Source organism: Bombina bombina, chromosome 8 (assembly GCF_027579735.1).
Source record: "Bombina bombina isolate aBomBom1 chromosome 8, aBomBom1.pri, whole genome shotgun sequence".
Classification (NCBI taxonomy): Eukaryota; Metazoa; Chordata; class Amphibia; order Anura; family Bombinatoridae; genus Bombina; species Bombina bombina.
In genome coordinates this window covers 308,146,179-308,173,952 of record NC_069506.1, presented here as the reverse complement: position 1 = coordinate 308,173,952, position 27,774 = coordinate 308,146,179, and the positions used below count along the sequence as shown (strand labels likewise).

The following is a 27,774-nucleotide window of genomic DNA, read 5'->3' as shown; positions in this document are numbered from 1 at the left end:
CACGCCTGGGCGAAGAGAGAAAGTCTGCCCCCCACTAGATCCGTTTCCGGATAGGGGGCCGTTCCTTCATGCTGTCTTGGGGGCAGCAGCAGGCTTTCTGGCCTGCTTGCCCTTGTTCCAGGACTGGTTAAGTTTCCAGGCCTGTCTGGAATGAGCAACAGTTCCCTCTTGTTTTGAAGCGGAGGAAGTTGATGCTGCTCCTGCCTTGAAATTTCGAAAGGCACGAAAATTAGACTGTTTGGCCTTTGATTTGGCCCTGTCCTGAGGAAGGGTATGACCCTTGCCTCCAGTAATGTCAGCAATAATTTCCTTCAAGCCAGGCCCGAATAAGGTCTGCCCCTTGAAAGGAATGTTGAGTAATTTAGACTTTGAAGTCATGTCAGCTGACCAGGATTTAAGCCATAGCGCCCTACGCGCCTGGATGGCGAATCCGGAATTCTTAGCCGTTAGTTTAGTCAAATGAACAATGGCATCAGAAACAAATGAGTTAGCTAGCTTAAGCGTTCTAAGCTTGTCAATAATTTCATTCAATTGAGCTGTCTGGATGGCCTCTTCCAGGGCCTCAAACCAGAATGCCGCCGCAGCAGTGACAGGCGCAATGCATGCAAGGGACTGTAAAATAAAACCTTGTTGAATAAACATTTTCTTAAGGTAACCCTCCAATTTTTTATCCATTGGATCTGAAAAAGCACAACTGTCCTCAACCGGGATAGTGGTATGCTTTGCTAAAGTAGAAACTGCTCCCTCCACCTTAGGGACCGTCTGCCATAAGTCCTGTGTAGTGGCGTCTATTGGAAACATTTTTCTAAATATAGGAGGTGGGGAAAAGGGCACACCGGGTCTATCCCACTCCTTGCTAATAATTTCTGTAAGCCTTTTAGGTATAGGAAAAATGTCAGTACACACCGGCACTGCATAGTATCTATCCAGCCTACACAATTTCTCTGGAATTGCAACTGTGTTACAGTCATTCAGAGCAGCTAATACCTCCCCAAGCAATACACAGAGGTTCTCAAGCTTAAATTTAAAATTAGAAATCTCTGAATCAGGTTTCCCCGAGTCAGAGATGTCACCCACAGACTGAAGCTCTCCGTCCTCATGTTCTGCATACTGTTACGCAGTATCAGACATGGCTCTAACAGCATTTGCGCGCTCTGTATCTCTCCTAACCCCAGAGCTATCGCGCTTGCCTCTTAATTCAGGCAATCTAGATAATACCTCTGACAGGGTATTATTCATGATTGCAGCCATGTCCTGCAAGGAAATCGCTATGGGCGTCCCTGATGTAATTGGCGCCATATTAGCGTGCGTCCCCTGAGCGGGAGGCGAAGGGTCTGACACGTGGGGAGAGTTAGTCGGCATAACTTCCCCCTCGACAGAACCCTCTGGTGATAATTCTTTTATAGATAAAGACTGATCTTTACTGTTTAAGGTGAAATCAATACATTTAGTACACATTCTCCTATGGGGCTCCACCATGGCTTTCAAACATAATGAACAAGTAGGTTCCTCTGTGTCAGACATGTTTAAACAGACTAGCAATGAGACTAGCAAGCTTTGAAAACACTTTAAAACAAGTTTACAAGCAATATAAAAAATGTTACTGCGCCTTTAAGAAACACAAATTTTCCCAAATTTTGAAATAACAGTGAAAAAATGCAGTTACACTAACAAAATTTTTACAGTGTATGTAATAAGTTAGCAGAGCATTGCACCCACTTGCAAATGGATGATTAACCCCTTAATACCAAAAACGGAATAACAAATGACAAAAACGTTTTTTAAACAGTCACAACAACTGCCACAGCTCTACTGTGGCTTTTTACCTCCCTCAATACGACTTTTGAAGCCTTTTGAGCCCTTCAGAGAAGTCCTGGATCATGCAGGAAGAAGCTGGATGTCTGTGTCTGTAATTTTTGCTGTGCAAAAAAACGCCAAAATAGGCCCCTCCCACTCATATTACAACAGTGGGAAGCCTCAGGGAACTGTTTCTAGGCAAAATTCAAGCCAGCCATGTGGAAAAAACTAGGCCCCAATAAGTTTTATCACCAAACATATGTAAAAAATGATTAAACATGCCAGCAAACGTTTTGAAATACACTTTTATAAGAGTATGTATCTCTATTAATAAGCCTGATGCCAGTCGCTATCACTGCATTTAAGGCTTTACTTACATTACTTCGGTATCAGCAGCATTTTCTAGCAAATTCCATCCCTAGAAAAATATTTTAACTGCACATACCTTATTACAGGAAAACCTGCACGCTATTCCCCCTCTGAAGTTACCTCACTCCTCAGAATATGTGAGAACAGCAAAGGATCTTAGTTCCTTCTGCTAAGATCATAGAAAACACAGGCAGATTCTTCTTCTAAATACTGCCTGAGATAAACAGTACACTCCGGTACCATTTAAAAATAACAAACTTTTGATTGAAGAAATAAACTAAGTATAAAACACCACAGTACTCTTACGACCTCCATCTTAGTTGAGAGTTGCAAGAGAATGACTGGATATGGCAGTGAGGGGAGGAGCTATATAGCAGCTCTGCTGTGGGTGATCCTCTTGCAACTTCCTGTTGGGAAGGAGAATATCCCGCAAGTAATGGATGATCCGTGGACTGGATACACTTAACAAGAGAAATAGGCATAACTTTGAAATTTGTTATAAAAAAATCTACTACTCATTTGAAGTTCAGACTAAGTGCTATTACATTGTCTTGTTATCTTGCATTTGTTGATTATGCAAATCTAATGTGTTGACTGGTCCTTTAAGTAAGATTTGGACAAACCTCATTTTTCTAATACTTAGGCTCAGGAGCAGCAATGGATTATTGGAATCTAGCTGGTGATTGGTGGCTGTGCATATGTCTCTTGTCATTGGCTTACCTATTTACAAGGCATAGTTTTATGCAACTAATAGTGCAAAAATACAATATTCTAGCTTTTTTTCCCTTTCAGAAAAAAACATATATTTCATATTATAGCATCAAGCAGGCTGCAATAGACAGATCTGTTTCTACTACACAGAACATAAGATTACTGGGAGTCGAACTGCAATTTTTATAACTTGATAAACCATGGAAGTCTCTAACAGAAGAAGCCCCTAGGCAGCTGGATATTTCAACTAGTTATAATTAAGCCCAGTGCATAGGTTAGAAACTCGTAAAGCCAACAGTTGTATTCAGGTTATTTATTCTTTATGTCTTTATTCTCAGGTGTGAAACCTAAAGTATTAACCCCAGAGCTTCCTGGCAAAACATTTCAAAACTCCCTGGCACCGATCAAGGGTTAATGGAATTTATACTGATGCAAATGTCAGCTTGTCTGGGCAATATCTGGTGAATCTGTAGACTTGACTATATCTAATGGACCTTGCTTCATTTAAAATGTGAATGAATTTGATAGTTTTCTCTAAACCATTAGTTCTGTTTGCAAAAGAAAATTGTCGATTAAAGTCCTGTAATGCTCTAAGAATCCAAGCTCAACAGGATGCATAGAAATCCCCAAGAACCTTTTCCTTATCTACGTGGGACATGCAACAGCCGAGATCAATGCAGCTCTAGCTGTAGTCACAAATACTCTGTATATAGTTCCCCTCCCTTCCACCTCCACAGCTCAGATGCAAGGCTTCTACGACCAGGTAATTAAGCCGCAAACAATGGACAGGGAATGGGAGATTAACACAGCCCGGGATGAAGTGGGAAGTTATTTCCAGCTAACAAAGCCAACAGCTCATTGTACTAGCAAACAGACTTCAGGATGGCAGATATAGGGGGTGCATGCTGATAAACAGACAGGAGACACCTTTAGAGTTTTATCCATAAGACGCCCCTGGAAGCAGAATCCCTTATATGAAGCACAATGATATTATGCAGATCTTGTCTTGTCTGCTAATGTAATTAAAGAAATGCATTGTACACATGACTCTGCTATGGCTTTTGAAGTCTACAGAGCATTAGGATGCTGACAAGTAAAAAGCTTGTACATAATCTTATATTGTAAATTCATCCAATAGCACAAAGATCCTTGGATGAGAATTCAAGAGTTTGCACTGCTAAAGAGATGTAAAACATATCTGTACTAGCACGCGTTTTGCTAAACCCCTTCTGCACAATCTAGAAGTGAGTCCCACAGCTACTCTAATGACTAACCCTTTATATCGATTCAAAATCCTTTATTAAATCAACTATATGGGTGTGTTTTAAGACATTTTGGCTTTATTTTTGTAATAAATAAATCATGGCACCGTGTAATATGTCAGGTGTTGTTCATCTGAGGTTGTATTTACCTAATTTTAAGACCTGCTAAGGACCAGATGATTGTTATTATGCGTGATACGTAAAACCATAGAATTCTAATGCCAGCAACCTGGATGCAGAAATGTATTACATAGGTAGGCAAAAATAATACACTCTCAGGACCTTCAGACAAAAAGCGTCACTATATTTATTGACGTTTTGTGGATCCTTTGTCCACTTCTTCAACAAGAAGGGGACATGGGATCCCCGAAATGACAATAAATGTTGTGACACTTTTTGTCTGAAAGTCCTAAGAGTGCATTATTTTTGCCTATATATATATATATATATATATATATATATATATATATATATATATATATATATATATATATATATATATATATATATATATATATATATATATATATATATAGATACTATAATCGTGTTTGTAACGTGTCCGTCGCCATCACCAGTTGTGCACGCATCCTCAAAGGAATGTTGGCAGCCAAAAGAATGTTGACTTGCGCGCAGTCAAAATAATCCACCAGGATGCAGCTTACGCTGCATCCAGGTGGATTCAGAAAATGGCATTTTCGGAATCCACCTGGATGCAGAAGCAAAATAACGAAAAACATGTAACCACCCGCAAGAAATGAAAAAAACTGACACGTAACTGCCCACACGAAATAATAAAAAAAACTAGCCGCCCACCCGAAATATTAATAAACACCAAAATCGCCAACACCCACATCGCAAAATAATAAAGTAATTAACCCGAAATCCGCAAATTAAACAACGCAAATAACATGATTAAAATAGTAACCCCTAAACTGCCAACCCCCCACATCGCAATAAACCTAATTAACCTATTAACCCCTAAACCGCCAAACTTCCACATCACAATAAACCTAATTAATGTATTAACCCCTAAATCTCAATACTAAGTTACAATTAAAATAAAAAACTAATATTAATTTAAAATTAAAACTAAAAATTCCAAAAATGTATCTAAAATGACAAAAAATAAAAAAACTCTAAAATTACAGAAAAAAATAAACAAAAATATCAAAAACAAAAAAATTAAACTTAATCCCTATGAAAATACCCCCCAAAATAAAAACAACCCCTAATCTAAACTAAACTACCAATAACCCTTAAAAGGGGTCTTCTGTAGGGATTTGCCTTAAGTTAAACAGCTCTTTTACATTTAAAAAATACTAAGTCCCCTCTAACAGTAAAAAAACCCCACCCACCAAACCCCCCAAAATAAAAAAAAAAAAAACTAACACTAAAAAAACTAAACTACCCTTTGCCCCTAAAGGGGCATTTTTATGGGCATTGCTCTTAAAAGGGCATTCAACTCTTTTACTGCCCTTAAAAGGGCAATAAGCTCTTTTACAAGCCCATTAAATCCCTAATCTAAAAAAAATAAAAAAAAATAAAGCCTAAGTCTAACCCCAAATAGGTACTCACCGTTCCTGAAGTCCTTTAGGTTGGGTGGGGGGTTTTACTGTTAGGGGGTAATTGGTAGGTTTTTTTTTTTTAAAGTAAAAGAGCTGTTTAACTTAAGGGCAATGCCCTACAAAAGGCCCTTTTAAGGGCTATTGGTAGTTTAGTATTAGATCAGGGGGTGTTTTTATTTTGGGGGGTTTGTATTTTTTTAGACTGCCCTTTGGGCAGGGCTTATCGCCTCCTAATATATATATATATATATATATATATATTTTTTTTTTTTTATTTTTTTTTTTTTTTATTATTATTATTATATTTTTTGTAGATATATATGAAAGATCTGGTTTGTCCGTTACATTGACAATTCTAGTCTAAGGAATTAGATTTCTTTACAAATTTTAAGTGATTTATATACTTTTGAAAATAGACTGTATGATACATATAATCCTTTTCCTAGAATGATGCATAACACAATAGGATAAAAATTACAAGTTGATTGACAATATAAAATAACACTTAATGTTCTGTTCATGGTGCCTATTTATGAATTTGACACACGTTAGAAACTGCCTGCAAACGAAAGATAAAATAAATTAGGGAAATATTAAAAATTAAAATTGTAAATTAACTGGCAGTAAAATGTACCCCAAATGTCATAAGAATTTTATTTCTATGTCTTTTTTTATTTTTATTTTATTATTTCCCTGAGAAGAATAAAACAGATACAAAATATTAAGCATAAAGAAAATAAATATGTTACTTCAAAAACTCTTTATATCTTAATATAAAGATTTGTTGTAGAATCTATTAATATGTATTTTCAAATTATACATTTACCTCCCTGTTAATATTTTATTGATGTAAATAATCCCTCCAAAAAGGGAAAACTAAATAAAAAAGGACAATTCAAATTAGCTGTAAGTATAACTTTAATAATGTAAAAATGTCTATGTTTCTCACAAATAAAAATAAAAGGTGAACGTGATTACGCTGTACTTTCATCTGTTCCAACCAAGGAGAGTTCTAGACCTTAAATTTGGATACAAGTGATTGTAAAAATTTAGCACCATTCAAAACGACCATATATCCTCCACCCTTAATAACTTATTTGAACCAATTTTTCAACCTCTAGTTGTAAAATGCCCAAGTGACAGTAGATACTGCCCTGATTATTGTTGTCATTGCATGAAGTATCTCTGTTGTCCTAAATGACATTGCTAAATATTGTATTCCTATTGGGTACCAAATGCAGTTTTGAAATTTGCGTCAGCTGAGCACATAAAACACATTTTTTCTTGTATTTTATATTATTATATATTTTAGTCTCTATTAGTAATTAACATGCAAAATATTCAGATACAGATGAATCCTTTATGTTTCTCCATCAGTGAGAAAATATCTCCAATTCATATGATAATGTATGGATCCCATTTACTCAAGTGTGAGGAAACTTTATAAAAACCTATAATGTGGTTTATAGCAAATTTCTACTCTATATATTGTATGATTAATATAATAATCAACAAAATAAGCTGAAAGACACTAAAACACCCACAATATATCAATATTAGAATAAAGACAGGAAAGAGAAGAACATTATTATGCTCCAACAGATTTTACAACAATTCTTCTAATCCCATATAATCTACAGAAACCACTGCAATATTTGCTTGCTGTACAATTTTACTGAAACACATAATATGTCACACTGTTGTTATTTGCTTTAAAACTATTCATTTTTATGATCATACTTTGCAGAAAAAGGTTTCATATTAGACAAATCCATAAGTAATTGCTTGTGTAAGAAACACATTATAGTTGAACATTTAATTACCTTAATTTGTTTGATGGGAAAATACATCCAAGTGTGCAATAAACTAGTTATTAAAATGCTTCTGTATTCTCTCTTTGATACTTAAAGTGCATTTAAATGATCTGTATCTCAAACATGCATAGCAAATAAACAAAACAATATCCTAGATCTACTAAGCACACTTTCTTGTGGTTTAGATTTCTAAATTCAGCCAAGCTCTTCAAACCTTAAATTATACTTATGGGGAGATAATTATACTTATGGGGAGATCCTTTCCAGTTTAGTGATCTAGCACCTTAGTTTAACATTAAATTAGAGAGAGTGTTCGATAGATAATTATTTGAATTCTTAGTACATGAAGCAAAATGTTTCAATCCATTGTTATTACTGGTAAAAAAAACAAAAAAACACAACAGTCTAGTAATAGAGATTTTATGCAAGCAAATTTAAAACCCACATCTGCTGTCATATTCAGGATTTTGTCAAGAGATGGAACATAGAGCAAATTACTGTTCTATTGCATGAGCACTTACCTTGCACAATGAGATGCACTCTAGAGGTTTTGGGGTGATTGTCTGTCTGCACAGAGCAGGTGTAGGGGCCCTCGTCATAAATATCAACATTCTGGATCTCAATACTATACTGGCTTTTAGTGTAGGCCAAAAGGACAACACGGGGGTCTATAGACCACTTGTCATTGCCAGTGTATAATATGGTGCTGCGATTCAGCCAGGCCACACGTGTCACTCGACTGTCCACTGTGCACCTGCAAAAACAAGGATGGAAAAACATCACAAAGAGCAAAAATATCATGTTGCAGAAGCAGCTGTTCCCCTAACCACCTTCCAAAATGATTATCTGTCCTTTAAATGAGCACAAATTACTATATTATAAGCATATTTACTTTACTTGTCCCTGCAAAAAATGCTTCCGATAAAAAGTATCACTACAGCAATATAAATGTTCAATATAAATGCTCTTACTAAAGCAACAATTATATATATATATATACATACTATACACAGAAATTCTTAAATTGTCATTGTGCCAAGATTAGATACATTGAGGCCGAATTATCAAATATCTGTCGGACCAGATCCGACAGTGCGGATCAGGTCCGACAGACATCGCTGAATGCAGAGAGCAATACGCTCTCTGTATTTAGCATTGCACCAGCAGCTCACAAGAGGCCCCAATATCTCCATATCAGTGTAAACACAAACCATAGTAATTTTTGCTTATTTTTATCATGACCCATAACCCAATATATAGCTGTAGTTCTTAAAAAGTGTAACAGAAATAAAAAACTGACGCTGCCGGTTTATAAAAAATACATTTAGTACTTTAAAGGGAAGTAAATCGGAAATGCTCTGTCTAAACCACAAAAGTTTAATTTCTGACTTTCATGTCCCTTTAATTCATTTTTACCATTATATTCAGGTCCTGTGCATTATAGTTTTATTATAATTTGGTTTCATTTTATTACAGTGACTGATCCACTAACAATGTCCTTGTTATTGCTGGTGAAGGACTGGAATAGAACAAAAAATGATTCAGCACAGTGAAGGCTAAACAGCAAGAGGAAGACTGCGGGCCTACAGATAAACAGACTCATAACAAGAAGACACAAGCATTAACCGTGCGTATTTCACAGTGTGCCAGATAAACAGGTTTATAACAAGAAGACACAAGCATTAACCGTGCGTATCTCACAGTGTGCCAGATAAACAGACTCATAACAAGAAGACACAAGCATTAACCGTGCATATCTCACAGTGTGCCAGCTAAACAGACTCATAACAAGAAGACACAAGCATTAACCGTGCGTATCTCACAGTGTGCCAGATAAACAGACTCATAACAAGAAGGCACAAGCATTAACCGTGCGTATCTCAGTGTGCCAGATAAACAGACTCATAACAAGAAGACACAAGCATTAACCGTGTGTATCTCACAGTGTGCCAGCTAAACAGACTCATAACAAGAAGACACAAGCATTAACCGTGCATATCTCACAGTGTGCCAGCTAAACAGACTCATAACAAGAAGACACAAGCATTAACCGTGCGTATCTTACAGTGTGCCAGCTAAACAGACTCATAACAAGAAGACACAAGCATTAACCGTGCATATCTCACAGTGTGCCAGCTAAACAGACTCATAACAAGAAGACACAAGCATTAACCGTGCGTATCTTACAGTGTGCCAGCTAAACAGACTCATAACAAGAAGACACAAGCATTAACCGTGCATATCTCACAGTGTGCCAGCTAAACAGACTCATAACAAGAAGACACAAGCATTAACCGTGCGTATCTTACAGTGTGCCAGCTAAACAGACTCATAACAAGAAGACACAAGCATTAACCGTGCGTATCTCACAGTGTGCCAGCTAAACAGACTCATAACAAGAAGACACAAGCATTAACCGTGCGTATCTCAGTGTGCCAGCTAAACAGACTCATAACAAGAAGACACAAGCATTAACCGTGCATATCTCACAGTGTGCCAGCTAAACAGACTCATAACAAGAAGACACAAGCATTAACCGTGCGTATCTCACAGTGTGCCAGCTAAACAGACTCATAACAAGAAGACACAAGCATTAACCGTGCATATCTCACAGTGTGCCAGCTAAACAGACTCATAACAAGAAGGCACAAGCATTAACCGTGCGTATCGCACAGTGTGCCAGATAAACAGACTCATAACAAGAAGGCACAAGCATTAACCGTGCGTATCTCACAGTGTGCCAGATAAACAGACTCATAACAAGAAGGCACAAGCATTAACCGTGCGTATCTCACAGTGTGCCAGATAAACAGACTCATAACAAGAAGGCACAAGCATTAACCGTGCGTATCTCACAGTGTGCCAGCTAAACAGACTCATAACAAGAAGACACAAGCATTAACCGTGCGTATCTCACAGTGTGCCAGATAAACAGACTCATAACAAGAAGACACAAGCATTAACCGTGCATATCTTACAGTGTGCCAGCTAAACAGACTCATAACAAGAAGACACAAGCATTAACCGTGCGTATCTCACAGTGTGCCAGCTAAACAGACTCATAACAAGAAGACACAAGCATTAACCGTGCGTATCTCACAGTGTGCCAGATAAACAGACTCATAACAAGAAGGCACAAGCATTAACCGTGCGTATCTCACAGTGTGCCAGATAAACAGACTCATAACAAGAAGGCACAAGCATTAACCGTGCGTATCTCACAGTGTGCCAGATAGAACAGACTGGTGCACACAAGGAGGAGCCAAAAAAAGACAGTCCTAGAAATGATTCAGGGGCCACTTGGCAGATTAAGTGTAATAAACTGACAACAGAATCCACTGAATTTCTGAGAATATAAATGATCAAAACAAGAGATCGAGGCAGCTCAATAAACTACATTTTTTGAGAGATAGGAATATGTTGTGATTTTGAAAATGGATATGCGCTGACACCTTTTTGTTTGTGTAATTACTGGGTCATATTGGCAGCACTCCCAGATGTGGATTTAAACTTTTTTTGTAAGGTGTGCTAAAAAAACAAATTTTGTATTTTTATATAATTAGGGCTGGGCGATATGGGCAAAAAAAAATTGCATTTTTTTTTTAAATGCGATTTAATCACAATTTTCTTATAAATGACTATAACACCTTCATTTTGCATTATAAAGTTTATTTAACACTACAGAATCTTAATGTACATGTTTCTCAATGTCCAATACACTCTTGGAGCATAAAAATACAAACCACAAAATAGTTGAAATACAATTTGCTGCCTGTGATGTGATTAAATAGTAGCCACTAGCCATTATTAATTATTAGGTCTAGTTATTAGGTCTTATGACAAACAACATTGTCTTGTTTTCTTGGGCAGTCATTCTAACTGTGGACAGTAGTATGATTAACAAATTAAGCAGTGTAAGCCATATATATATATATATATATATATATATATATATATATATATATATATATATATATATATATATATATTGAAATGTTTAAAAAAGAAGAAAAAAATATATTATATATTATATTTTTTTCTTCTTTTTTAAACATTTCAATTTGACTGAAAATGAGCCCTCCTCCTGTCCAAGAATCCATTACAGGCATATAGCAGTAGGGGTGGGGGGCTGCTCCTTTCAGAAATGCTGTGCCTTGCTGATATAAAATACATTGTAGATGCAGTTAAGTTAACCCAGCAGCAGAGGGGACTGCAGTTTTAGCCATTTTGGGAGCCGTGAGGTTAACTGCATCTGCTAAGTATTTAAGCCGTTTCTCAGAGAGCAGGAGATTGTGTGGGAGGTTTCATAATGTTTATGTGTAGTGTGATAGGAGCGCCAAAAGGTGGATTCCTGCTGCTAAAAAAGTTCTTCCCTCAAAGAGAACTAAATGGTGGATAAGAAGAAAAAATGGGGTTTATTTAGCAGCGCTAAAAAAAGCTAGGAAATGATGATACCAATCTAATTTATGTTTTATACAATCTATTTTATTTAAAAATTCTTATAACACATAAAAACAACAGCAAATGCTTATCCTAATTAATAAAGGGACGTCTCCCTTATACAACACTTATAAAAACAGACTAGAACCATATAATCCTAGAATTCCAGGTATAAAGGAATTAATTCTATAGATAACATATGGCAAGCAACAAATTTCTAAGATGAATGGTGAATTGAATATTTAAAAGGCACAAATGTATCAGTCCTAACAGCTTTACAGTTCTTCAGTAACAAATACAGTTATAAAGTTACACAGTTACTTTCCTTGGACATATAATTGGCTCAGGTGTGCTGGATAGTTAAAAAGGCAAAAAACAGCCAATATTCTGATTTAGGTGCCAAAGCAATCATGGTTAATGGAAATGGTTAATTTAACAGATGAATACCTTGATGTCTTTAAAGTTCAGTTTGCGTGTTTTAAAAAACGTAGTGCAAATTAGTGTAGAGGTACCTTAATCTGTCCTGGTTGCAACCGCTGATATTTTTCACTGTGAGGGATTCACAGACTTTTTGTTCCTGGTGCTTCTGATAAGTCACCTGACCTTCTCTTTGATTCAGAGGTCAGGGGTGATGTTCCGTTCTGGTGATGTAGTTATCATTTTTTTTGTTTTCCTTTCTTCTTATAGCCCAAATATTGTTTTCATCTGGGTTCCCTCAGACTTCTTAAGGTTTGAATAAATCTTTGGTCAGTGTTTAGCAGTAACACCGTATTCCCTGAAGTTACCAAAGGTAGATTTTAACTTGCAGGGTCAGGAGAAAAGTTTAAAGTTGCAGGGTCACACAGCTTTGTGACAGTAGTAAATGAAGTTTAGTAGAGTGTAGCAGGTCCCATTCAACACATTTCACCCTTCTGGGCTTTATCAAGAATGCTTATCCTGCTAGCTTCTGGCTTTATAAAGGTATGAATGTGTTTTGATTGGTTCCTTCATTTCCTTTTGATTTCTATCAACACCTGTGTGGCTTCCAATGTAAAGGTGGACTTTATTTAAGTTGGTAATGATTGTTTCTGTGTTGTTATTTAGTTACATGATACACAAGGAAGAGAACTTATCATTTCTGCTTTATTAGCATTCACACAATTCAACTTATATATTTCAATTCTAAAGTGCCTTTATTAGATAATATACATTTAGATCTTGCAAACTTAAAATTACCTAAACTGAAACAAAAATATAAGAATCAGAATTATCATTCCCATATCTAGAATTATTGTAAGGGGGTAAAAATTAACGATATATACATATTCCTTTTCAACAAAGGATAGTAAGTTCAATAATTTATAAATTTGTAACAATTTAAAAATGGACAAAACGAAAATATAAGAATCAGAATCATCATTCCCATATCTAGAATTATTGTTAGTGGGTAAAAATTAACGATATATACATATTCCTTTTCAACAAAGGATAGTAAGTTCAACAATTTATAAATTTGTAACAATTTAAAAATGGACGAAACGAAAATATAAGAATCAGAATCATCATTCCCATATCTAGAATTATTGTTAGTGGGTAAAAATTAACGATATATACATATTCCTTTTCAACAAAGGATAGTAAGTTCAACAATTTATAAATTTGTAACAATTTAAAAATGGATGTACAATTAAATCAGAAATTATCAATCCCATAACTAGAGTTATTGCTAGTGGGTAAAAATATGGCTTATTCAATTAATTTATTGATTTTAGGGGGATAAAAATTCCTTTTTAATTACTAGAAAAATGAATTTATATAGGGCTTGTACTATCTTTGCCCAAGGTAATTTGAAATGTTATTGCTTATTTAATGTAAGTGAGTATTTTCTATATATGTGGCTGATTTAACCTGGAAAATGTTAGCATATTGTAAGAGACTTTTATAAGAAGGGGGAAATGTCTATCTCAGAGTTCAAGCCTCCAGGTTGGAGGGTATTCATTAGGTATATAATTTCAGCTTCTGCCTTTAGGAGTTTATTTTCCCAGTTTCCCCCTCTCCAGTCGGGGTGAACTTTTTTAATTCCCCAATATGTAAAATCTTTAAGGTTGTTGTGTACTTCCCTAAAGTGGCGATAGATATAAGGGTCAAGGTTACCCCTATCTATGCAAGAGAGGTGCTCCCTTATCCTTTCACGGAGCATTCTGGTTGTTTCTCCTATGTAATTTTTTTTTACATGAACATTGAATGGCGTAAATATGCCTTTATCTTGACATCTAATTGTGTCTCTTATTTTGAAAGTAAAGTTTCCACTTTTTGATTTTAAAATCTTTTGTTTACTACTAAATTTACAGGCCCGGCATCTAAAACAGGGGAAAAAAACATTTAAAGGATTTCCGTCTAGGCACCTTTGAGTGTCTTTCTTCTTTATGCTTTTCAATTGACTGGGAGCTAGTAGGCTCTTTAAATTCTGTGCTTTCCTATATATTATTTTTGGGTTTTCCCCCACTTTTCCCCCTATGATGGGATCAGTTTGTACTAAGTGCCAATGTTTTTTTTAAAACTCTTTGGATGTTTAGGTTGTCATGACTGAACTCCGTTATAAAGGGCACATTAATTTTATCTCGATTTTCTTTGATATCTTTTGTTTTATATTCTAAGAGGTCCCTCCTTGCTTTCTTATCTACCTCTTGTTTAGCTTCATTGATTACTTCTGGACTATATTCTCTTTCTAAGAATTTCCTTTCTAAGATCTTTATTTGAACCTGATAATCTGTCATTCTTGAGCAATTCCGTTTAATTCTTAAATATTGCCCTTTAGGGACATTGTCTTTCCACTTTTTCATGTGGCAGCTGTTATAATGGATTAGATTATTGGCATCCACTTTTTTAAAATGTGTTTTGGTTATTAATTGGTTTTCTACAATTTCGATATCTAAGTCCAAGAAGGTGATTTGGCTTTTGCTATAGTTACTGGTAAAGGATAGTCCCATTTCATTTTTATTCATATCTGTCAGAATAGTGTTTAGATCAGTTTCACTACCCCCCCCATATAAAGAACAGGTCATCTATGTATCTGCTATAGAGCACAAGATCCGCGCCCAGACTATGCCTAGGGAAGAAACCTTCCTCCCAATATCCCATAAAGAGATTGGCATAACTGGGCGCGAATCTTGTGCCCATAGCTGTTCCCTTCTTTTGAATGTAAAATTTGTCCTCAAATGAGAAATAATTATGGCCTAGGATGAATTTTATTCCATCCTCTATGAATTTCTTTTGTTCCATACATAGTTTGTTGTCCCTATCTAGGGTATTTGAGATTGCCATCAATCCCAAATCATGACTTATATTGGTGTAAAGCGACGAAACGTCGCATGTCACTAATGTGTAGTGTGATTCCCACTTAATTACCTCTAATTTTTTTCAAGATGTCAGTGGTATCCTTTAGGTAAGAGGGTAATTTTTTAACATAGCCCTGTAGGTCTCCATCTATGTATTTTGAGAGGTTGGAGGTGAGGGAGTTAATACCCGATATTATGGGTCTACCGGGGGGATTATTTAGATTTTTATGAATCTTTGGTAAGAAATATAGAATCTGTATTTTTGTAAATTTTGTAAATAGGAAATCAAATTATTTTTCATTTATAATTTGTTTTTCTCTTGCATCCTCTAATAATTTGGTTAGTTCACCCAGAAATTTCTTGGTTGGATTTAGTTTTAGTTCCTGATATGTATCCCCTTCATTAAGTAATCTTTGTGCTTCTTCTATATATTTATATCTGTCCATGATTACAACCCCACCCCCTTTATCTGCCAGTTTAATTACTATGCTGGTATTATTTTGCAATTCTTTAAGAACTGTTCTTTCTTTGTAACTTAAATTTTTTGGTATCTTACTTATTGTTAGTTTTTATTTTCTTAATATCTTCCTGAACCAATTTTTCGAATAATTCAATATTCCTTCCTTTTTCATTTGTCGGATAAAAAGTGGATTTTGGTTTCATTTTTGAATGAATTACTTGTGGTATTACTATGTTACTATTTGAGGCCATAGGCGATATGGTGGGTGTCTCTTTTGGTTGTTGCCAATTTCTCTCTATTGGATCCCGTAGGAAATATTTTTTCAAGGTTAACTTCCTTACAAACTGGCTCACATGTATGTGTGTGTTGAATTTGTTTAATCTCGTAGAGGGAGCATAGCTAAGGCCTAAGTTTAACACTCTTTCTTCCTCTGTGGTTAGAGTTTTTTTACTAATATTGAAAATGCCACTTTTTTGTTGTATTTTTATTTCACTCTTTTTGTTTCCCTGTCTTTTTCTTTTTCCTCCTCTACATCCTCTCTTATTCTTTTTCTTATTCCCACTGGTGGGTCTTTTGAATGTTCTGTTTGTTTTGAAGTGCTGGGTCTTTGTGGGCTCATCTCTAAAAAATAATTCATGTTTTTTTGTTGTTCTTTCTCTTCTAATAGTGTAAATCTATTTGTGGTATCTATTCTCCATTCTTTTTCAGGTTCTGTTTGTATTCGTGTGTTGTAATTATGTTCTCTATTATTTCTATATTTCCAATCTCTATTACGGTTGAATATAAATAGAATATAAAACAAAAGATATCAAAGAAAATCGAGATGAAATTAATGTGCCCTTTATAACTGAGTTCAGTCATGACAACCTAAACATCCAAAGAGTTTTAAAAAAACATTGGCACTTAGTACAAACTGATCCCATCATAGGGGGAAAAGTGGGGAAAATCCCAAAAATAATATATAGGAAAGCACAGAATTTAAAGAGCCTACTCGCTCCCAGTCAATTGAAAAGCATAAAGAAGAAAGACACTCAAAGGTGCCTAGACGGAAATCCTTTAAATGTTTTTTTTCCCCTGTTTTAGATGCCGGGCCTGTAAATTTAGTAGTAAACAAAAGATTTTAAAATCAAAAAGTGGAAACTTTACTTTCAAAATAAGAGACACAATTAGATGTCAAGATAAAGGCGTTATTTACGCCATACAATGTTCATGTAAAAAAAATTACATAGGAGAAACAACCAGAATGCTCCGTGAAAGGATAAGGGAGCACCTCTCTTGCATAGATAGGGGTAACCTTGACCCTTATATCTATCGCCACTTTAGGGAAGTACACAACAACAACCTTAAAGATTTTAAATATTGGGGAATTAAAAAAGTTCACCCCGACTGGAGAGGGGGAAACTGGGAAAATAAACTCCTAAAGGCAGAAGCTGAAATTATATACCTAATGAATACCCTCCAACCTGGAGGCTTGAACTCTGAGATAGACATTTCCCCCTTCTTATAAAAGTCTCTTACAATATGCTAACATTTTCCAGGTTAAATCAGCCACATATATAGAAAATACTCACTTACATTAAATAAGCAATAACATTTCAAATTACCTTGGGCAAAGATAGTACAAGCCCTATATAAATTCATTTTTCTAGTAATTAAAAAGGAATTTTTATCCCCCTAAAATCAATAAATTAATTGAATAAGCCATATTTTTACCCACTAGCAATAACTCTAGTTATGGGATTGATAATTTCTGATTTAATTGTACATCCATTTTTAAATTGTTACAAATTTATAAATTGTTGAACTTACTATCCTTTGTTGAAAAGGAATATGTATATATCGTTAATTTTTACCCACTAACAATAATTCTAGATATGGGAATGATGATTCTGATTCTTATATTTTCGTTTCGTCCATTTTTAAATTGTTACAAATTTATAAATTGTTGAACTTACTATCCTTTGTTGAAAAGGAATATGTATATATCGTTAATTTTTACCCACTAACAATAATTCTAGATATGGGAATGATGATTCTGATTCTTATATTTTCGTTTCGTCCATTTTTAAATTGTTACAAATTTATAAATTATTGAACTTACTATCCTTTGTTGAAAAGGAATATGTATATATCGTTAAATTTTACCCCCTTACAATAATTTTAGATATGGGAATGATAATTCTGATTCTTATATTTTGGTTTCAGTTTAGGTAATTTTAAGTTTGCACGATCTAAATGTATATTATCTAATAAAGGCACTTTAGAATTGAAATATATAAGTTGAATTGTGTGAATGCTAATAAAGCAGAAATGATAAGTTCTCTTCCTTGTGTATCATGTAACTAAATAACAACACAGAAACAATCATTACCAACTTAAATAAAGTCCACCTTTACATTGGAAGCCACACAGGTGTTGCTAGAAATCAAAAGGAAATGAAGGAACCAATCAAAACACATTCATACCTTTAAAAAGCCAGAAGCTAGCAGGATAAGCATTCTTGATAAAGCCCAGAAGGGTGAAATGTGTTGAATGGGACCTGCTACACTCTACTAAACTTCATTTACTACTGTCACAAAGCTGTGTGACCCTGCAACTTTAAACTTTTCTCCTGACCCTGCAAGTTAAAATCTACCTTTGGTAACTTCAGGGAATACGGTGTTACTGCTAAACACTGACCAAAGATTTCTTCAAACCTTAAGAAGTCTGAGGGAACCCAGATGAAAACAATATTTGGGCTATAAGAAGAAAGGAAAACAAAAAAAAGGATAACTACATCACCAGAACGGAACATCACCCCTGACCTCTGAATCAAAGAGGTCAGGTGACTTATCAGAAGCACCAGGAACAAAAAGTCTGTGAATCCCTCACAGTGAAAAATATCAGTGGTTGCAACCAGGACAGATTAAGGTACCTCTACACTAATTTGCACTACGTTTTTTAAAACACGCAAACTGAACTTTAAAGACATCAAGGTATTCATCTGTTAAATTAACCATTTCCATTAACCACGATTGCTTTGGCACCTAAATCAGAATAACGGCTGTTTTTTGCCTTTTTAACTATCCAGCACACCTGAGCCAATTATATGTCCAAGGAAAGTAACTGTGTAACTTTATAACTGTATTTGTTACTGAAGAACTGTAAAGCTGTTAGGACTGATACATTTGTGCCTTTTAAATATTCAATTCACCATTTATCTTAGAAATTTGTTGCTTGCCATATGTTATCTATAGAATTAATTCCTTTATACCTGGAATTCTAGGATTATATGGTTCTAGTCTGTTTTTATAAGTGTTGTATAAGGGAGACGTCCCTTTATTAATTAGGATAAGCATTTGCTGTTTTTATGTGTTAAATAAAATAGATTGTATAAAACATAAATTAGATTGGTATCATCATTTCCTAGCTTTTTTTAGTGCTGCTAAATAAACCCCAGGTTTCATAATGTTTACATACCCTAAATTTCAGACTGCAGACATCCGTAGGGGGAAATATAAGTAAGTGGCTTTCCCTCCTCTTCATTCCTGATTGGGCTTTGCTGTTAGACTTCTAGATTGATCGGCTGCTTATGAGAACAGAAAGTGAAAGTAAAAGAGCCATTTTACAAATGTGTACTAAAAGCAACCACTAGATGGAGCTGGTTTGCAAGAAATCAAAATAAATCAATGCATTACAGCAACTTCTAAAGGAATTTATGTAGGAAAAAATCGCGACTTCTCGCGGTTTTAAAATTGCGGCGATTGATTGCGGTTTTAAATTGCATATGCGATTAATCATGCAGCCCTAATATATAGCGAATAGTAAACAGCACTCTCTGGTCTTAACAGCAAATAAATTACTTTTATTCGGTAACGTTTCGGAGGATGCTCCCCTTCATCAGACCTCGAAACGTTACCGAATAAAAGTAATTTATTTGCTGTTAAGACCAGAGAGTGCTGTTTACTATTCGCTATATCTTAACCTACTCTAGCACCCTGGCACCTGACGTATTGTTTGTGAGAGTGCACTTGTTTCTTGCTGTGTGTGTATATATATATATATATATATATATATATATATATATATATATATATATATATATATATATATATATATATTCAGTTCTTTTGACAGACTTGCATTTTAGCCAATCAGTGACTCCTAGGTAACTCCACAGGCATGAGCACAATGGCACATATGAACTAACACCCTCTAGTTGTGAAAAAAATAAAAATGCATTCAGTAAGAGGCAGTCTTCAAGGGCTAACAAATTAGCATATAAGCCTACCTAGGTTAAGCTTTCAACTAAGAATACCGTGAGAACAAAGCAAAATTGATGAGAAAAGTAAATTAAAAAGTTGTTAAAAATCGCATGCCCTCTCTGAATCATTAAGGTTTATTTTTGACTAGACTATCCCTTTAAGTGTGCACGTGTCTCATTTGATATGTTATTGCAAAACTCCCGAAAAGTATTGTAATTACAATGTGTATGTCCCTTTAATGACCCTATAAGCAGGGCCGTCTTTAACACAGGCTGCCCAGGGCCCAGTTTCTGTTGAGGGGCCCAAGAGTCCTAAAAAATTTTTTTATTTTTTTTTATGGTTCATACCAGACTGTTGATGTGACTACTGTCACAGTCAAAAGTATTCTGTTTATATATATATTTTTTTTAAACTGTGCCAGACCATGCCGGTGTCATGTGACATGCCAAGCTATTGTCATGTGCTGTTTTAGATGTGCACTGTGCAGCACTGAATGCAAAGCCCTAACTCGGTATCCAGCCAATCCCACTGCATCAGAAAAGGTCCTACTGGGGTTACCACTGTTACCAGGTAACTGCTCTGGTGGTGGGGATTGTTTCTGGGTAGGGCTGACTGTAGGCGCATGCAGCAGAAAGCTGGAGCGGAAAGGGCGTGAAGATTTGAGCATCTATGCAGCTGCATACACTGCTCTCTTCAGTCTTGAGGCTGTGTGACTCATCTCACACTGTATCCATGCAGCCTTGGACAGACAGCATCCAGTCTGCTGGCCCCCTTAGCCCTGCTCTTTCTGCTGTGGCCCTAAGATCAACTAACTGAAGTTTGTTAGGGTAACAGTGCTTTGTAGAAAGGTGTCAGTGGGAAGAATAAGTGAGTGCACACACCCCTCCCCATGCAGCATTGTCTAGTGCAGGGTGAGAGGGAACTTGCTCCTAGCAAAGAAGTGACATGTGGTGCTGTGGCTGATGTATAGTGTCATGCTGATACTTCACACATTAATGTAAGGTTTATTTTTATAGTTTTTGTTTTCTCTCTGTCTCAGATTTTACAGCTTCCCATAGTAGTTCTGCAGTTCCAGTCAGTAAACTTATATTTGTCTACACCTCCATGCTTCCTCCTCAGTCTTTACCTTGCTTTGCTCCTGTTGGCTGCCCTAAATCTCTTTAACCAGCTAACCTCACACTAGAATCACATTCAAAAGAATATTAAATGAATCCACAGTGGAGGAATTTATATATTTATTTACTTATTAGTACTGCTTAGGTCCAGTTTCACATATTGCAATTTATTTCATTTTTTTTTTTTTTAATTATTAGCCCAGCAGTGGATGATCCACTGCTGGGCTAATAATTAAAAAAAAAAAATAATAAAAAAAAAAATAGTTGTTTTTTGGGATGTTGGGGCGGAGAAGGAAATTGCATGGGGGGGGGGGGGCAAGAAAATCTTTTCCCAGGGTCCAGTCAATATTAAAGACGGCCTTGCCTATAAGACTGCTGCATGACCCAATAACAGTCTTGTTCTGCTCACTATTTATTTGTAATCATTTTTTTTTTTCACTTTGTTCATGCTCTCACATTTCTGTCTGGCCTCTGACTTTTATTTTTATAATTATCAAAGAAATGGTTTTGGTTTTCTTTGCTAATGCCTTCTATATCCTAACCCTCAGTATCATCTCCTGTCTGTCACCCTTGAGATACAGACTGAAGGCTGCAGATAATCTCTCCTTCTGGAAAGACGTCAGTAAACAAAACAGCCTCTGCTTGTATTTGTCACAAAAATAAGCGAAGGGAATATAGAGTCCCCATTGCCCGTCTTTCTGCCAGAATCTTCACACTCTCATTTGCATAACTATTAAGCCCTGAAACAATGCTTGATCAAAGGAGTCTGCATCTGTGATGTTTTCACAGACATGGAATAGAAAAACAGACAAAGGCCAAGATTTGGAGGCTGTGACCTCTTTCTAAAATTACTAGGAAATGTTATGGTGCTTGTGTATAGTCAGGGGGGGGGGTAAATACACCCTATAAAATGAATAGCTAGCAACAGCTTGACATGTGAAGTGCCAGCACATTTCTTCTGCTAATAATGGAAGCCCCAAAGCAGCATCTTAAAGAAAACTTTGCTGAAGCTTTGTGCTTTTTTTTTTGTACCACAATCATAAAAGTTGAGAGACTCTTACAAGCAGCTAGGGAGATATAGAAATAGTAACTAGAAAAGCTTGGTAAAACACGGCAGGGAACTGTATTAGAGACAGACGATAAGGAAATGTAAAGTGATACTAAAAACAAGAGGACGGGGGTTTTATTGGGTGTGCAAATTGCGTAGTCTTCAGCAATAACAGGTAAAAGCTTAGAGCCACTATTTTTATCCCTAGTTATTTTAAGTCATTATCTGCAGGATGGAATGTTCTGCTACTAAATGGGAAACAACTGGTCTAAGGAAAAAGCTCCAGATTAAAAAGTGTATTGCAAAATATTCATCCAGGAACAACATTATCGTATCATTTATGGTAACTGCAGTAATGCCTGGTAAAATAACGGCAGTGCTCTGCGTGCATGCTTATTTGTCTTCTGCACATGTGTACTGCGTTTAAACTAACCATTTTATGAGATCTGAGTTTTAAGGCAAAATCTACAATGAAACACAAAGTCAACAACTGTAATTAGTTTCTGTAAAAGACAAAAACAGATTATTTAAAGGGACGTTCTATAGAAAGTTTAATTTGTATTATTTCACAAATTCTTGCTGGTAACTAAGGGGTTTATTACAATCATTGGCCTGTTACAGGAATATGAAATCAAAAATGTTTCTTTCACGATTCAAACAGAACATGTAATTTTTAACAACAGATTATATCTATTATCTAATTTGCTTACTATTGCTGTCCTTTGCTGAAATGATTAAGTGTCACACGGCACGAAATGCGTAAGTACACACCCCCTTTTTCCTCATGTTCGTGAGTTTGTGTTTTTAACTCAGCTGCGATAAAATTAAGAATATTTAACGGATTCCGTTGTGTGCTGCCTCACTCCTTCCACATTTGTTGAAGTGAATACCTAGGTAGGCTCAGTACCAGCAAAGCACTACTGGCAGCTGAATGCTGATTGGTAGCTGCACATATATGCTTATTGCCATTGGCCTACTTGATGTTCAGCTAGCTTCCAGAAGTGCATTGCTGCTCCTTCAACAAAGGATACAAAGTGAACAAAGCTACATTGATAACAGAAGTAAATTGGAAAGTTGTTTAAAACTGTATATTCTACCTGAATTATGAAAGAATGGCTTCAGATGAGCACTTTAGTTTCAATGCCAACGGAATCACAATCAAGCATTTCAATTATTTATTTGCAGCAGTTTTTTTTTAAAGTTTTTTATTGTTTGGTGAAAAAGTGCCCCATACTTAACATGTGCCAGTACTGATCACAATCTAACTTTGTGATACTTAAAAACACATTTACAGGCCCTTGTTCACTTATTGATAACTCAGGCAACACTTTAATTATTACAGAGTATCCTAAAACGTTGTACAATAGAACACTGGTTTTGGACATTGGTAGAATCACACTGACATTACCTCCGCCTTGTTGGATAACATTAGGATTACTAAACAGATGCAAATGCTACTTATTATATCAATTACAGTTAAATAATAATAACAATAACAAGCACTTTTACACTAATAACAATTATACACATAGATAACCCAATAAACACACTTGCCCACTATGTAGTGCTGCCACCTTGGAGAGGTATAATTTACACATGCTGCAGGGTGTGCTGGGAGGAACATCTGCTGTGCCTCTGGATAACATATAAATAGTTACATATCAATAGCAGCACTAGTCATGTTCCTTCCTGCACACCCTGCTGTGTAACTGTCCAGGTTAATATGGCCAAGCTGATGATTGCACCACTGTACCCATAATGTCCTGCTCAGATCCCAAAGAGAGACATAAACACTATTTAAACAGTCAACATACAGGTCCTTTAATTGTGATGTAACTACTAAACCCCCAAAATCACCCTTTTGTCATAATTTATGTTCGTTTTATTTTTTGGATTAGGGAACTGGCAGATTAACAATACAGATAATGAATTTATGTTGTTCTGGGGAGGTAACAATTCCAAGATCCAATGGAATTAACTGCAGATGCATTTTAAGATTGTGATCACTGGAAAAAACTTTGACATTACCATAATTGATCATTATGATTGACCCCTATGTGTTTAACCTTGTATACCAGGTGGATAACTAACTTGGTGATAAGTCGCTACATGGGTATGCTGCTAGTGATTGGCTCATTGAGCATGCTTGCTCAGGATTTGCTATACACAGAAGCACAAGTTATGGATCATTAATGTAATAACAAAATCCTATAACAAATTAGAACATGATCGTTTTAATGAATTAGAATGTCCAGTTAAATGGGCAGAAACCATAAGTATTTACTAGTTATTGGAGGCAGGAGCATATATTGGCACAAGCCAACTAGACCTGTATCTAAGGCAACTGGATCTAAGGGGCCGACCTCCTCACTCCTATGTTTTCCAAATATATATTAATTAAAAATCTATTTCCCTGGTTGTCTTTCAGGAGGTGCATGACCCATCTATGTGCCACAGTCCTATGGTTGTAAGGAATATATGAAGCTGATATGGGTTTAACATTGAAGAGAGTGAAGCTTTGGGGACAGCACATTTCCCTGTGCCTAGAGCAGCACAAAACTAACTGCCGCTAATTGGAGGGTAAACTTAAACAAATGGGTTACATACCCGACCCATAAAGGATCAATTATCAAACCAGTAACCGAAATGCAGAATTGTTCTTGACAACAATATATTGGTAGAGAGAGAGAAGAGGAAAAATGCAGAGGACAAAAGAATACAAATGAAAAAGAGAAGAAAAAAATGAAGGTGAAAGATTTCTGTAAAACAGAAGCATAAAGGTGGAAGCGATTTTTGAGCAGAATATGACAATGACAGAATCTGTAATAGGACATAATAGAAAAATATAATGGGCACTGAAATATAATGAGAAGTGGATGAGAGAAGAGAATGAAGTTTTGCAATGACAAAAAAGCCCTTACAGGAACCTTTAATGACCATAAAATGGAAATAAAAGAACTTTTTTTTGTATTCCATAATCATATTCCATATGCTCCATACTGTGCTATTAACCCTTCGGCTGTAATGCTGATGCTTACTGAGTATTACGTTTTTTTTTTTATTAACCCTATTAAAACAATGTAAGCACAACAACTAATTCCTTTATAACTGATTCTTATTTAGCTTATCCCCGTTATCATTATCATGCAGCACATCGGGAAGTCCCTGGCGCTGAAAGAGTTGAAACATATTTCATGTTCATCTGCATTATGGTCCCTACAAAAACTCGGTGAAACCAATTTAAGAACAGATTACCTCCTCTCACTTACTTCATTTGAAGCAATTACATGTTAATTTTCATTGAAACTCATCTAATGAATACCAATCACAGCTTCCACCTTCTCAGAATATTTTAAGAAAAGCCTGGCTGTTATGGGATGTGTGTTTCACCCCCCCTTCCCCGAGGTGGATCATATTATTTGTACTCAGAGACAATATTAAGGTATTTTTGTAACATCACATGGTCTTAAAAACACATGAACGTAAAAAAAAAACAGGATTAAAAAACAAAAAAACTTTCCAATGTATTTATGTGGCCCTCTGTGAATAACATTGTTACAAACAAAGGTGCAAACACTGCTGCCATAGTACAAAGACACATGCACACTCCTGAGCCTACCTCTGTGCACGTCAACATTAAACTCTCATGATTCAGATAGAGCAGCGTTTTTAAACAGCTTTCCAATTTGCTTCCATTAACAAAATGTGCACAGTCTTTTTATAGTTACAATTTTGAGTCAATAGCTACTACTGAGCATGTGCAAGAATGAACAGAATATACTATATGCATATGTGATTAGCTGATGGCTATTACATGATACAGGGTGAGTGGAAATAAACATAACTTTGAAATATGTAATAAAAAAATATACTACTCATTTGAATTTAAGACTAAGGGCTCCATTTATTAAGCAGCGGATGCTGCTTTAGAGGTCCATCGTTTCAGGCTCACCTGAAACTAAAGTTAAGAAGCAGCAGTTGTAAGACCAGAGTTACTTAACCTCTCTGTCACCTAAAAGGTGGTGGATTAAATTCATCCCGATCTGATCGGGATTATTGACAGCCCCTGTCAGCAGCAGATTGGCTCCCAGTGAGTAGGGGCCATCTTTGCACAAGTATTTCTGGTAAAAGTGAATCATGTCCGCTCAACACTCGTTAAATCTAGCCCAAAGTGCTATTGCATTGTCTTCTTATCATGCATGTGTTGACTACGCAAATCAGTGATGTGCAGTGAAGTCAGAGGCTGGTGAGGCACTGGCTATGATACGCCTGAAAAACATACACATATACATAGTACTGGTCCTTTAAGAAAATGCACACTCTTGAGTCTACCTCCAAATCAAGACACAGGCATGCCTATTTCCATGCTCAAGATGCATGCACACTACTGAGCCTATTTCCCTGTTCAAGGCACATGCACACTCCTAAGCCTACCATTGTGCTCAAGACACATGCACACTTCTGAGCCTACCTCACTGCTCAAGACACATGCACACTCCTTAGCTGACCTCTGTGCTCAAGACACATGCACACTTCTGAACCTACCTCCCTGCTCTAGACACCTGCAGACTCCTGAGTCAACCTCCATGTCAACACACATGCACACTCCTGAGCCTACCTCCACGGTCATGAAACATGTATACTCCTGAGCCTACCTCTGTGTCAACACAAATGCACACTTCTGAGCCTACCTCCATGTCAAGACACATGCACACTCCTGAGCCTACCTCCATGTTCACGAAACATGCACACTACCTCAGTATGCTGTTAGAGAAGCAAGTTAAGGTTCAACAAAATATACTAACTAGAAAAGAGTCAATTTGATAATAGACGTAAATTGGAAAAGATGTTCTACCTCAATTATAAAAGATGAATTCTGACTTTCATGGCCCTTTAAACTATTAGGTCATCCCATCATAATCAGCCACGCTATGCACCTTTTAGGCACTTGAAACGCACCTTCTATGCACTTGGCTTGCTTTGCATCTGCTATGCACTAGCTATGCACTTGCTATTCATTCGCTATGCATTTGTTATCCTCTCACTATTCATTCGCTATGCACTTGCGCTTGTTATGTACCTGTTTTGCATTACCTATGCACAATTTATGTACTTGCCATGCACCATGTCTACAAACTCAATGGAGTGAAGAAAACACATTCTCCCATAATCATCAACACTTGGCAATTAAAAAGACATGACACTGCTGGTCACAACTACCCTAGAAGGGTTACTACTCACTATCAGTTAGATTACTAGTTATGCGCGCTATAGGGAAATTAACGAACACAAGAAAAGTTGTGTTATTTAACCCTCTATAGAGCAGCCATTACAAATTTTGAAACAGTTGGCTTGTGTGTGCGATATGGTTGTGTTGAGCTCCATACCGCACAAAATGCAAGCACAGTTTTGAAGTGCTTGTGCACGCTTTCCCCATAGACATCAATGGGGAGAGCAGATCATAAAAAAGCCTAACACCTGCGATCGCGGAAAGAAAATCTCCGTAACGCAGCCCCATTGATGTCTATGGGGGAAAAAAAATAACGTTTAAACCTAAAACTCTAACATAAACCTTGAGTCTAAACACCCCTAACCTGCTGCCCCCGACATCGCCGTCACCTACATAAAT

General features: G+C 36.2%; 1 protein-coding gene across 2 annotated transcripts in view; it reads right to left on the bottom strand.

Moving 5' to 3' along the window:
* LOC128639231 (neurotrimin) overlaps window positions 1-27,774 on the bottom strand; it is an 878,190-nt gene that overhangs the window by 507,617 nt on the left and 342,799 nt on the right. For both annotated transcript variants that reach the window (XM_053691506.1, XM_053691507.1), the window contains exon 2: window positions 8,043-8,275. In XM_053691506.1, the coding sequence (XP_053547481.1) occupies window positions 8,043-8,275 (233 nt within the window). The remainder of the gene's footprint in view (window positions 1-8,042; window positions 8,276-27,774) is intronic.